This window comes from Triturus cristatus, chromosome 3_1 (genome assembly GCF_964204655.1).
Source record: "Triturus cristatus chromosome 3_1, aTriCri1.1, whole genome shotgun sequence".
Lineage (NCBI taxonomy): Eukaryota > Metazoa > Chordata > Amphibia > Caudata > Salamandridae > Triturus > Triturus cristatus.
Window position 1 is genome coordinate 771850765 of NC_140583.1, and position 14721 is coordinate 771865485.

General features: G+C 45.0%; 1 protein-coding gene across 2 annotated transcripts in view; it reads right to left on the reverse strand.

Moving 5' to 3' along the window:
* The window catches only part of PKP3 (plakophilin 3), a 160891-nt gene that overhangs the window by 45017 nt on the left and 101153 nt on the right, over positions 1–14721 (reverse strand). For both annotated transcript variants that reach the window (XM_085644954.1, XM_085644955.1), the window contains exons 7-8: positions 3349–3523; positions 1674–1791 (exon numbers count right to left, since the gene is read on the reverse strand). In XM_085644954.1, coding sequence (XP_085501080.1) covers positions 1674–1791; positions 3349–3523 — 293 coding nt within the window. The remainder of the gene's footprint in view (positions 1–1673; positions 1792–3348; positions 3524–14721) is intronic.

Sequence of the window (14721 nt, forward strand, 5' to 3'; positions counted from 1 at the left end):
CTATGGCTATCAACTTACTATGGTTCCTGGTGTTGGTGTTACCCTAACCCTGTCATTTAATGCTACAGGATCACTGGTTGCCCTTAATAACTGAAAAAGTGTTTCTCCAATGACCTTTTATTGTGAAACAGCTTGAGCGTTCCATCTTCTATCACCAATGCCACCATGAACTTTGACTGTGACCAATGTGAGCTACACCTCAGACACCACCAGGGGCAGCTCCTCTGCTAAGGCGTAGGAACGTAGCCCCACTGCTCTCAAAGCAGTGAAAAAAGGAAAAATAAAATGATAATAACAATGTTATTCTCATTCTATTTTTCGTTGTTGCAGGTCTGGGTTAGGGTGGAGCTGGTGGCATAAGGAGGAGGAGTGGTTCATGCACTTAAGTTGGCATGACGGCTTGGCCAGGCATCTTGAGCTGGCCAAACAGTCATGCGTACTTTGCATGTTCCCCACTAAGCTGTAATGCACAGCCTGGTGGGGAACATGCATAGGCTCCCTGTCCCCATCTGAGCGCCGAACCACGGCTCTCATACCAATCACAACACTGCATTGCAGCATTGTGATTGGTTTAGGGGAGGCTGTGTGCTTCCTGCGTGGGTTCCAGGACTCGTTGGAAGGGAAGCGGAGGAGAGACTCGGCCAACTGAAGAGGTAAGTGTTTTTTCTTTTTAATAGTTTCTTTTCTTCACCCCCCCACCTCCAATGCCACCCCCGTTCCCTGCCAGCCGCAACAGGATATCACTGAAGAATAATGAGTGCCTCTGAAAATCAGGACCCCACTGACAACCAAAACTCAACCAGCGCTGGTATACCAGACAATCTATTTTCAATCACTCACAGTAGTAGCATATTGTAGAAGAGAGGTTTCTATGCAACGAATCACACGGTATCACAGACCAAAGCTCCTAGCGTAATTGGTGGTACATACATGTAGTCACCTTCCAAAAGTGATGGCAGAGGCAGAACCAGTAAGACAATCCCAAATCTTTAGACACACCCACAGAGTGGGAGCAAAGACAGAAAGGGACAACACTGCGTGTCTATTTAGCTGCAGCAAATCAGGAAAACTGCAGCTTCAAAAAGCATTTTGGTAATTTACTGTCAATAATATCCATGGGCCTAAATTACAACTGGAGGGTGAGATGGAATTTACTTAACCATATTATCCTGATTTTTGGCACTTTAGAGCCTTCACATTAGACTCAATGGGTAAATGTCCCTCCAGGAGTAGCACTCACTCTCGAAAATATCACCTAACTCTAAATCCTATGTCAAACCCTGATTACTGAATAGGTCTTTTTGTGGATGGCACGTTGAAGAATAACTCAAAGTTGTTGTGGGACAACAGGGCTACCCTGTTCAATGCCATCTCTTTTGCCACACATCAGTTGGGTAGGTCTTGTGCATCCAGCAGCCTTTAATACCTGTACAGGATCTGTGTTTCCCATCTGTGGAATTCCTGTCTATGTTGGCATAGACCCAAGCATGCCTAACTAAGCCCATGTGTCCACATGACAGTGAAGCTGTGGGCAGCTCAATGGACAACTCGAAAATCCTGAATCTTTTAAGAGTTGTTAATCATAAGCAGGCCCGGAAGACCACAGCAGTTAGAATATGTCAGCATGTGCATGCGGCAGTTGTTCTGTGCTAACTGCGAGCAAGTAATCTTACTTTGTCTTCAGATTTGCCGACTTCCAAAGCTCGTGTGGTGTAACTGACCATGGAATCCACCAAGCCAGAACACTCTCGCATCTTCTGCCGCGTCTTGTCACTAGCTGAGCTGAGGTTCCTGAACAAGATAAAAGAAAGATTGATGAGCATATGGAGGTTCTTGAAGTGCTGACCCCACATCCTTTGTGAGGTGCCACTGCCAAACTCACCAAACTGGTTGACATCAGTGGCCTTCCTCATATCATGAGAGACCCAGACAACTGCAGCATCTGCTTTCTTTGAGGTACCTACAACTGCTTCTCCCTCATCCTGTGAGATACCTTCAACTGCTTCTCCTGTCTTCTGCTAAATGCTCTTGACAGCTAACTACAAAGTCCACTTTTGTACTACTGTCTGTAAAATGCCTTCAAGAGCAGCCTCCAAGTATATGAGAAGTACTCTGAGCCAGTCTTTTAGTATTGTGCAGTCTATACTGTTGGACCTCAAGAGTAACATTCCATGGGACAATCACTACAGACTTAGGTATTAGCCATTCAATGAGTCTTTGAAGCGATCCCTCCTCTGTTCTAGAGAACCTACAACAACCTATAATATTCAGGACTGTCTAGTGGGAATTGAGGTCTTGGGTTCAAAGATGACTTTCTACTCTCATAACTCAATCCCACTTTCTCTATGGCACTCTAAGGGAGCTGTAGTGCCCCTCAACAGGTGAAGCCTGAAGTGGTTGGGTCCTGTGAGTGACATTGTACTTTACTACCGGAAAAGGCTAGAGTTATGTGACCATCCATTCTGAGAGATATAGTCTCCTACTGCAGTTGAGGCTGAGAGTTTAGCTTCCCACTAGTTATGTGGTGCCCTTTTTGCAAAGAGTGGTTTAGCAGTATCCTTGTACAGCTTCCTACTACAGGTGAGGACTGAATTGATTGTTCTCTGTGAGTGATGTAGCTTCCAACTACAGGTGAGGGGAGCAGATGTTGCCCGTTTCCACATAAAAGACAGAGAATTTACCATACACAAATGGTAATCTCTCCCACATTTTTTTTTAGATATTTAATGTAGCACAGACCAGGCTCCAAAGAGTAACCCAGCTCTTCACATTTTTTGCAGAAGGCTCATTTTGAAAGAAACAGATATACCAGGCAGAGACTGGATTACAGAAACCAAGTTCAATGCGGAGGGATAGGTACAGGATTAGACAGCACACTGTTCAACTGGTTGACATATTTACAGTAATCAAATTTACAATAAGAGGCACAGAAGGATACATTGATATGCCCAGATATGTGGTCAAATGGGAAAGGTGGGATTAGAACCAATGTCTTCAGATTTCAATAAGAATTCAAGGTCAATAATCTGACTACTAGAATTAATCTCCTGCAATAGAGGGATAGTTATCTTGTCCTGTGTATCTATCTTCCTCTACCTCCAAGAGATTTGCACCTGGAACTTCCCCTGCAGTGACACAGTCTCACAATGGCATAGTTACAAACCAGATGGACGGTTATAAAAGTACAACAGTAGCATTCTAAGCATTCAGTTAAGGGAGAGGTCTTATGTGTGTAGAAAAAAAGCAAACCCAATACAATGCCCTAACTCACATCGACCTTATCCTCTCGCATCCCACTGCGGAACACCCTCTAAGCACCCAGGGAAGGAGAGTTGTGACATCCCTTACCTGAGAAAGCCGGTGGCGTTATAGAATATCTCAGACTCTGAGGCATTCTGTTGGATGACAGCCGATGTCCCAACACCAGACAGAGGCCTCAGGATCCGATCAGTGAGCTGGTCTAGCGTGTCCTGGGCCAATCGGTCCTTAAGGTCATCGCTGGAGGAAAGGTTCCACAGAATCCCTGTCAGAAAGTGGATAAAGGAGAGGAGAATAAGACTAATGTGTTTACCAAAGCCACCTAATCCCATGTAGATAGATTACTTGATGGTTTAGTCTAAACTTCTAGTTGGGGATCATGAACGGGCAGTTCAGATAGAATGAGTGAGCTGGATATTTAGAAGTATCAGGGCAATCTATTAGTCCACAGCTCACCTTTCATATTCTAATTGATCCCAGACCTGCCTTGGTTGACAAAATGTTATTTTTGACACTGCACTGCCATTGAGAACAGATGGTTGAGCTATTTGAGAAATTCTCGCTTAGCGATTTGCCAACCTTGTTGGAGATTTCTTGTCCCAACCTTTTTTATTCACACTTTGCATACTGGCACTTAATGAAGGTGAAGAAACACATTCTTTGTGAAATTGGTGTTTCCCTTTCGAATAACTTTGGCAAAATTAATTTTGGAAGTCACGCAAAGATATATTGTATACATGTATTTGTTTATATCACATTGCATACTGAGCGGTATTGTCATTTTATGGGTACAAGATGGGGTGAGTGGGCTAAATTTTGATTTCACACCTTGTGTTTTATTTATAATTTTTGTAAATATGGCAGCACAAATAGACACCCATGTTTCACAAATATGGAACTTACATGTGTTATAATGACTTTGTGTTATGTGCATTAAGAGCTTGCTTAGTATGTAAACCATCACAGGAGGTGAATTGTTCCATCAGCTTGAACAGCCATATTTTTTGGTTGCCTCATAAACAACAATTAGCATCAGGTCTGCTCAAAAAACACTTTAGATCATGGTTTTAGAATAACAATAAACATCAGGTGTTTAAAACAACTCAGATCATGCGTTCTGAAACCACAATAGACACCACTCATTATGAAAACACAATTCATTGCCCGCTATATAGTGAAAGAATTCACATAATGCACTCCTAGAGGTGTAGCTATCAACAGGGATGTGAGGGGTCCTCTGGACCCTAATTAAGACTATATTTTTACTAAAATGTCACTGCCCTGAATTAGTCTAAAGGTAAGAATAGGTCTTATCATACTAGTCCATCTTGAAACAGCTACCCTATACTCTAGGGTAGTGGTTCTTAACCTGTGTCCGGGAAACCCTGTGACTGCTTAGAAAATCAAATAATATTAATAGATTATTAAAGTGTTCATAAATAAAGAAGCAAAATGTACAGCTGAAAATTGTAAAACCTTCTGTACATGTGAAGGAATTTGAAATTGGAGACAAAAAATTAACTGTATCCTCTGATTGATACATGAGAGCAGTGCAAGAGCATCAAACATACTATAATATGGAAGATAAGTGCCCTTAATTGAACTTAGAAAGACGCCAACCTTTCTATTAAAATTAGAATGTTGTTTTTCAATTAACTAAAATATTTGTGTATGTGTTTTATGAATGCTTGTTATTGTATTTTTTTATATTGTTTTGCAAAATCAAATCATAAAAAATGCTTAGGCCGAAGTCCCTGGCTGCCAGTAATGATTCAATGTGGGTCCCCAGATTACAATAAAAATTCACTGGGGGTCCCCGGTTCCAATAATCATTATGTAGGGGTCCTCAGAAGTCAAAAGGTTACGAACCACTGCTCTAGGAAAATATGCTCTATTGGTGTCGTTGGAGGGGAGTCACTCCTGCAGTCACACATTTGTCAATAAGCTGATCCCACTTTTTCACCCCTTTGTGTACCATAGCTGGCTATAGTCACCGGAGCACAGACAGGACAATGACATTTTAGGGATCTTGTTAACCCTGATGAAGGCCCAAGACCCTTCTGGACTACAGAAGGATGACACATTTTGGTTGGGAAAGTGAAGGAGACATAATATCTCACCTCACCCAATTTTATTATTTTAGTCCTGCCTGGAGTTCCCTTCAATAAAGAGATATCTTTGGAGCTTACACACAGGACGTTTTATCACTGCATCTGGATCCCGCTTCTAATCGGAAAAATATTTTTTTATGATCGACCTCACTTTGAGACCATCTTAGTAGTACTATCCAACCAAGGTGAGACAGAATCGCCTATGATGAAGCATGACACAATCATGTGGGTGAGGCTTTTCCATCCATTTTTATAATGCTCTCGGTAGAGCTTTGGAAGTCTTATGAGCCTCTATAGCACAGCGTCCAAAACCATACCTATTGTGAGCATGGTTTGCGTTTTAGAGGATGTATGGTAGTTCGGTTTTTCATCTTTTTGTGATTGAAATATATTTTTACGCTAAACTGTGGACAGAAGGGCAGTTTTCGTGCTTGTATGAGGGCCCATGACAATGTTGCTACTTCACTGTGCACTCCTCAACACTTGTTCACATTATGCAATGGAGAATGAAACAATCATATTGTAGATATCAGAATCATAATTCAATCTGATTACCAAAAACCACATTTCACATCAAGCGCTTCATAACCACAGTAGACCTAATCAGCTATCCAAACACTATTCACATCATGTACTCAGTCACGACAACAAACATCATGTGCTCACGAACCATTATTCAGATCATATGTTGCAGAAACGCATTTCAGGTCATACTTTCTCAAAAACATTATACCCCTAGGTGCCGCAAAATTCTCCACCCCAAAAATTATTATCCAATGCTTAATTTTGTTTGTTATGTAATTGCCACGGCCCTCTTCAGAAGGCCACTGCATTCAGCTTGCACCACCCATTACCCATACCAGGGCTGGCAATGACATTACCAACACACCTAATAACCATTGCACTCCTACAGACAATTCAGGCTATTCCAGGCCACCCAAAGTTATAAGAAAACCGTGGGTAGCAAGGTCGATTAATTTTAAATGTATATTGAATCATTAAACTATATTGAATCATTACACTGTTGTGGAGCTCCTCTTAAAATTGGGGAGACAGCGCCACCATGTAGTAGTCTGTCATTAGTGCCGGTGTTGGGAATTAAGTGCTGGTGCCCAGCACCGGAAACTATCGGCTCAAATTAAGCACTGGTATTATCCACTTCAATCTACATTAAGCTTGGCTGCCCAGACATACCAAAAAATATGGCAGACCTTTCTTACTCTAATCTTTATATTTGGTCTTTTTTTTTTTAATTACCAAAATGCCAGTAGGTACTTTTCAAAATATTTAACAGACATTCTTTAGCAAGTGACGTCCCATTGACCTATACAAAACAAGCATTGGAAATGCAATAGGTCTCGCATTTGTTGGAGCTGGAGCTATTGGTATTGTAAATGGCAATGTTTGGTACTTTGAAAAAGGTCTTCTGTTTGTTGGAGCAATTCACATTGTAAATGGCAATGTTTTTTAATTATCCTTTGGGTTTTATATAGCACGAACTTAACAGCCTCAGTTGTGAATTTCGATTCATTAAAGTTTTGTGAGCCCTGAAATTTGCACAAGTAAAGTGCTAACAGTATAAATATGGGCACTGTTTAATAAACGAAGCCACTGCAATACAAGAGCAAAGGTGACCGAGTGACTGCTTCTGGGGGGACGGAGTTGCTTACACTCACTGGCCGTTAAAGCTAGCTAGCCCGCTACTATGAGTTTATCAAACTTAATGCTATGTTTTCTTATGTTATGTTATGTTATGCTATGCAATGCTATGTTTTGTTATGCTATGCTATGTTTTGTGTATGCTATGCTATGTTTTGTTATGCTATGTTTTGTTATGCTATGCTATGTTTTGTTATGCTATGCTATGCTATGTTTTGTTTTGTTATGCTATGCTATGTTTTGTTGTGTTTTGCTATGCTATGTTTTGTTTTGTTATGCTGTTTTGTTATGCTATGCTATGCTATGCTTTGTTTTGTTGTGTTTTGTTATACTATGCTATGTTTTGTTGTGTGTTGCTATGCTATGTTTTGTTATGTTATGCTATGATATGTTTTGTTATGCTATGTTTTCTTGTGTTTTATTATGCTATGCTTTGTTATGATATGTTTGTTTTGTTATGCTATGCTATATTTTGTTTAGTTATGCTATGCTATGTTTTGTTGTGTTTTGTTATGTTATGCTATGTTTTGTTATGCTATGCTACGTTGTGTTCTATGTTTTGTTTTGTTATGCTATGTTTTGTTGTGTTTTGTTATGCTATACTATGTTTTGTTATGCTATGTTTTGTTATGCTATGCTATGTTTTGTGTTTTGTCATGTTATGCTACGTTTTGTTATGCTATGCTATGTTTTGCTATGCTATGCTTTGTTATGCTATGTTTTGTTATGCTATGCTATGTTTTGTTGTGTTTTGTTATGCTATGCTATGTTTTGTTATGCTATGCTATGTTTTGTTGTGTTTTGTTATGCTATGCTATGTTTTGTTATGCTATGCTATGTTGTGTTTTGTTATGCTATGCTATGTTTTCTTATGCTATGCTGTTTTGTTGTGTTTTGCTATGCTGTGCTTTTTGTTATGCTATGTTTTGTTGTGTTTTGTTATGCTATGCTATGTTTTGTTTTGTTATGCTATGCTATGTTTTGTTGTGTTTTGGTATGCTATGTTTTGTTATGCTATGTTTTGTTTTGCTATGCTTTGTTATGCTATGGTATGTTTTGTTGTGTTTTGTTATGCTATACTATGTTTTGTTATGCTATGTTTTGTGTTTTCTTATGCTATGCTATGTTTTATTTTGTTATGCTATGCTATGCTATGTTATGCTTTGTTTTGCTATGCTATGCTTTGTTTTGTTAGGCTATGTTTTGTTATGCTATGTGTTGTTGAGTTTTGTTATGCTATTTTTTGTTATGCTATGCTATGTTTTGTTATTCTATGCTATGTTTTGTTTTGTTATGCTATGCTTTGTTATGCTATGCTATGTTTTGTTTTGATATTTTTTGTTGCTATGCTATTTTTTGTTGTGTTTTGTTATGCTATACTATGTTTTGTTATGCTATGCTATGTTTTGTTGTGTTTTGCTATGCTATGCTTTGTTTTGTTATGCTATGCTATGTTTTGTGATGCTATGCTATGTTTTGTTATGCTATGCTTTGTTTTGTTATGCTATACTATGTTATGTTTTGTTATGCTATGTTATGATTTGTTATGTTATGTTAGGCTAGGCTATGTTTTGTTATGTTATGTTTTGTTAAGTTATGGTATGCTATGCAATGGTATGCAACGCTAGGCTATGTTTTATTATGTTATGTAATGGTATGTTTTTGTTATGATAGGCTATGTTCTGTTATGTTATGCTGTTATTTTATGTTAGGCTAGGCTATGTTTTGTTATGTTATGCTATGTTATGGTGTATTAAACTACTGTGGATTTTAACACATCCAAAAGCTGATGAATGGAGCGGGCTTGCACGTCTTTGGGCTTGTGCGCACTCCCCTCCCTCCCCCACCACAGTACTTTGCATTTTGCCCTGTGTTTGTAAGTGTGTTTTCATGTGGAATTAAGGTGCCTGGTGACGGGGCACTATCCGGCATAGCAGTGGGATTAGTGTCTTAATACTGAAAAGTAGCTGTGAATTGTGGAAACCCCAGATTTTTGTGCGTGAAGTAAATAGCTTGCAGGAAGCACTCTGTTAGACCTGTCAGCCCTTTGGGTGGTCCCTCCTCATCATTATTTATTTTGTCCCACTTTTGCCTCAAACCCTGTTAGTATTTTTTCCTTTTTGGGAACCACCAGACTTTTTAGTATTGATGCAGATTCAGGGAGCCATTTTATCTACCCCTGGAACTTCTGTCTGAGGGCCTGGAGCACAAAATGGAGGCCACCCATTGTCACCTGTGACATCACTGGAACCTACTAGAACCTTCTGCAACATTCTGGAACCCTGTGACAGTTGGAGGCGGTTTAGAATGTTGGGAAGCTAAGTCAGGGTTGGCAGTTGGAGCTGGCAGTTGGCACCTGACTGGTGAAGAGAGAGGAGCAGAAACCTGAAGGAGGAAGGAGTGAGGCAGCAGGGGTGGAAACTTGTGCCTGGAGTGGGGTCCATAAACCCACCCTTGATACTAGTCCCTACTGACTGAGCCCAGCCTGGAGCCCTGTGTGGGAGAAAGCAAGAGAAAACCATCTTAAGGACCTGGACAGCAGGAACAGGCCTTAAAAGTAAAGAACAGCAAGTTCCTGACCTGGTTACTGGTAACTTCTTGAAGTCCAACGTCGTGAAGCCTGGAGACCTGGAGCCCGAGGTGGAGAAGCGGCGCTGACTGGAAAGCAGACGTCGTACCCGGAGCTGCCAGAGAGCGAGAGAGGGCGCCGACGGAGGTCGTGGAGAGTACCAGAGGTCGAGGAGGAAGTCACCCGAGGTCGAGTGAGCGGCGTCGACGGGGGAGTGAAGTCCGCCCTCCGGAGTCGCCGGAGACCGAGGTGAAGCGTGCCGGAGGTCGGGAGTGGAGATCGCACTCCGGAGTCGCCGGAACCTGAAGAGAATCGTGCCGGAGGTCGGGAGTGGAGGTCGCACTCCGGAGTCGCCGGAACCCGAGGAAAGGAGCACCGGAGGTCGGGAGTGGAGATCGCACTCCGGAGCCGCCGGAAGTCGACATCGAGCCGAGGCCGCCCGACGTCATCGAACCGGAGCCGCCCGAAGTCGACATCGAGCCAAGACTGCCCGACGTCATCGAACCGGAGGTCGACATCGAGCCGAGGCCACCGACATCGAACCGGAACCGCCTACCGGCGTCGTCAAGAACTGTCACTGCGCCGAGGCCGCCGACATCGAACCGGAGCCGCCTCACGGCGTCGACACGACTCCAGCGGCGTCGGAACTTCATAAAAAGGGCAGTAAGTGGAATAGAGGGCGCCTAAGGCCCTGTGAAGCCCTAAGAGACCATCCTAGAGGCTAGAGAGGTGCTGGAACCAGCTTGATAGTGCCAGGGGAGAGCTGAGACTAATACAGAGGGGTTGTGTAGTGTGGGAGAGCCAGATCTCTAGATTCCCCCTTGATCTACCTCAGTTTAGGCCTCAGCCTTGACCAAGCCAAGTAGTACATCCCTCAGGTCATCCAAAACTCTACAAGCTGGGATTGGGTCAAATCATCCCATAGTACCTCAGGAATGTGAACTGATTTTCAAGTGTCACTGTTGGCTTTTATTATTTATTGAGAGCACTGTATTTATTGTATTCATCCTATTTATTGCCTCACAGTATTTATGGCCTCACAGTATTTATTGCCTCACAGTATTTATTGTTTCACAGTATTTATTGTCGCACAGTATTTATTGTCTCGCAGTATTTATTGCCTTATAATATTTAATTGCCTTTCATGTAATGCACTTATATTTATGCCTTGATTATTTATGATCTACCTTATTTATTGAATCGTTAAGACAGTATTTATTTGACTTACCCTCCCACAGGAAAAGCCTTGTGTACTGTGATTGTATTATTATTTATTTAATCAGCAACTAAGAGAAAAGAAGATAAAGAGATATATTTTCAGTATAATTTTTAAGGTGTAGTGTCGTTTTTGGAACGGATGCACGCATGGTTATTGTGTGGGTATGACGTATGCTTAGCACGGTGCCTGATCCCTGACCACTCGAGCCAAGCTACCACAGTGTATGTCTGGGAGAACACTACCACCCTTCCGGTGTGGGAGTGGGTTTTCTAACATAATTGGTGTTCAGTGGTGGGATAGAGCTGTGCCTACGTATACTCGACAATAACTGTGGGTAGTCCATAGGCCTACACCGGGAGTTTTCTCCAAGCGGCCTTCCTAATTGTGAGTTTTTGTTTTTTCCAAATTTACTCTGGTGGTGGGAGGAGGTGTTATAAAAGGTACCCCCCTGCATAGCTTCTGCAAATAACTGTCCTCTGACCTGAGTGGGCAAAATGGAGTTTGTGCTAGAAGACCTGGAAACCTATACTGTGGCCCAACTCAGGGAGTTTTGTCAGCGGGAGGGGGTGTATTGTCCCCCAGGAGCAAAGAAGGGTGCACTCCAAACCAGCTTAAGGGCTTGGGGGGAGGCACGACGAGAAAGCAAGGCTGAGGAGGAGGACAGGGATAGAGAGCCCGACAGTGAGGGAGCTGGTTTGTACCAACCTGAGGTGGGGAACCTGTTAGCGAGGCCCAGGACACTTTCTAGGAAGGGCAGCAGTGCCTCTAGCGGTGGCTTGTCTGAAGTGGAGTTAACAGACCGGAGGGAGAAAAGACAGCTCACATGGGACTTAGCAAGGCTGGAGAAAGAGAAGGAGGAACAGAGGATGGCTCATGAGCTAAGGCTGAAAGAGATAGATCTTCAGATCCTACGAGCCGGGGCACACCCTATTCCTAATGGTGGCAGCGAAGAAAGAGAGTTCACCAGGGAACCCAAACCCTATTTGCCGAAGGACCTAGTGGCTAGCTATGGTGTGGGCGACGATATTGCCAAGTGGCTAGCGGCCTATGAGGTCTCATTAAGGGCCCATGGGGTTTCAGAGAAGTACCGGGGAGGGGGATTGTACAGGTACATGCCTCCAGCTGGTAGGGATGCATTATTGGCCCTAGAGCAGGATGAGCAGACCCACTACCCCACCATGAAAGTGGCGCTCATACGAAAGTTTGGACTAACACCCGAGAAATACAGACAGAAGTTCCGGGGTAGCCACAAACTGGGCACACAGAATTGGGTGGACTTCCTGGATTATGCAAAGAAGGCATTAGAGGGTTGGATTCAGGGCAGTGAAGTGAGGAACTACGAGGGGTTGTTTGATTTAGTACTGAAGGAACACCTGCTCGAAAAATGTTTCCCTGAACTGCGTCAACACCTGGTGGATAGCAAGCTGACCAATCCCCGGAAGCTTGCTGAGGAGGCGGACATTTGGGCTAGTACCCGGGTGTCCACAAGGGGGACTGGAGGGGATACTCAAAAGGCCGGACAGGGCGCCCCCCAGAAGAAAGAGGGAGGGGAAAAGAAAAAGGAGTTCTCCAAAGGCCCCCAAAATAATTTCCAAGGTAAGGGAACAGGATTCACCCCTAGGGCTAACCCACCCAAAAACCCTAATCCTGGCCAGAGTCAGCAGCCAAGGGTTGTCCATTGCTTCGAGTGCGGTGGCGTTGGACACTATAAGGGAGATGCGAAGTGCCCAAAACGACCACCCCCTCCCATTGGAGGAAAGGCCCCCGGAGTAGCTAGTTTAGTGCTCGGGGAGGAGATGCCTTTAATTAAGGGAAGGGAGTGGGCGGGTGTCACTTTAGTGTCCCTGGGAGAACGGGAGATGGTTCCTAAGATCCAGGTGCCCGCAAATACCGCAAAGTATGGGCAGTGGGTCACCATCAACGGCCAAAGAGGGGAGGCTCTGAGAGACACAGGAGCCAGTATGACTATGGTACGTAGCCAACTGGTGTCTCCAGAGCAGGTGATTCCCGATGTACTCCACCCAGCCGCGATGGCTGACGGCAGAACAGGCCACTATCCGGTGGCCGAGGTTCCCTTTGAATGGGAGGGGGTTGCAGGTTCACTTCGAGTTGCCGTAAGCCCTGCCGTGCCAGTCGATTGTCTACTGGGGAATGACATGGAGCACAATGCTTGGAAGGAGGTGGAATACCGGACTCATACTGAGATGCTGGGTACACCTGACTGGGCCTGTGTGAGCACAGGGTCCGCGACTACCCGGAGAGGGAGTTCGTTTCGGCTGGAGCCTGGAACAAAGGCCCAGCCAGCTGCCAGTCAAGGGAAGAACCGAGGACAGGAGGAGCCTGCCTCGGCGTCCGCCCCCCGTAGGACGGATAGGCCACCGGAGGTGGTGGACCAGGAGTCTGCGGTGGGGGATGTCACCGAACTGGAGGACCTACCCATCCCGGCCGAGTGGCACGTGGAGGGAGGCCCGTCCAGGGAGGAATTCTGCCAGGGCCCGAGGGAGTGCCCTACCCTTGAGGGACTGAGGCGACAGGCCGAAGCCCAGGCAGCAGGGAACGTTGAAGGGAACTACAGTGTTTACTGGGAGGATGGCCTCCTCTACAGTGAACCCAAGGCACCCCTACATGGATCGTCACGAGCCTTGGTAGTCCCTCAACGTTATCGAGCCTTCCTTCTGGAGTTGGCTCACGAGATCCCATTGGCAGGACACCTGGGGCAAGACAAGACCTTCGCCCGTCTTGTCCCACACTTTTATTGGCCTCAGATGAAAGTGTCGTCCGACACCTACTGCCGGACATGTGTGTCTTGCCAAGCCAGTGGGAAAACAGGGGTGAAGCTGAAAGCTCCCCTGGAACCACTTCCTGTCGTTAGCACCCCCTTTGAAAGGGTGGGCATCGACATTGTGGGTCCGTTAGATCCGCCTACGTCAGCTGGTCACAGGTTTATCCTGGTTCTGGTGGATCATGCCACACGGTACCCAGAGGCAATACCTCTGAGGACCATTACAGCACCTGTTGTGGCTAGGGCCCTGATGGGAATCTTTACCCGAGTGGGTTTTCCCAAGGAAGTTGTGTCCGACAGGGGGACCAACTTCATGTCAGCGTACATGCAGGCCATGTGGAAGGAGTGTGGAGTGACCTACCGGTTCACAACTCCTTACCACCCCCAGACCAATGGTCTGGTGGAGAGGTTTAACAAAACCTTGAAAGGCATGATCAGAAGTCTGCCTGAAAGCCTGCGGAGGAAATGGGACGTCCTCCTACCCTGTCTATTGTTTTCCTACAGGGAAGTGCCACAGAAGGGAGTGGGCTTCAGCCCCTTCGAGCTTTTGTACGGGCACCCTGTACGTGGACCTCTCAACCTGGTGAGAGACGGATGGGAGAGAACTCCCAGGAAGCTTCCCCAGGACGTGGTGAGCTACATGCTGGCCTTCCGGAGCCAAATGGCTAAGTTGTGGAAGCAAGCTTCTTACAACTTGGAAGCCAGCCAAGCAGTAATGAAGGCGTGGTATGACCACAACGCTCACCCGGTGGAGTTGGAGCCTGGCCAGAAGGTGTGGGTGATCGAACCGTGAGAGCTTAGCGCCCTCCAGGATCGCTGGTCAGGACCCTTTGAGGTGTTGGAGAAGAAGGGTAAGGCTACCTACTTGGTGGATCTTAAAACCCCTCGTCAGCCCCTACGGGTGCTGCACGCCAACCGCCTCAAACCCCACCACGAGAGGCCCGAAGTCATCTTGATGATGGTGACTGACGGAGGAGAGGACGTGGAAAGCGAGCCTCTCCCCGATTTATTTGCGTCTCAAGAGAAGGATGGGTCGGTGGAGGGAGTGATTCTCTCCCCATCTCTAACTCCTGAACAGCAGGAGGACTGCCGCCAGGTCCTGGGACAGTACTCTTCGTTGTTC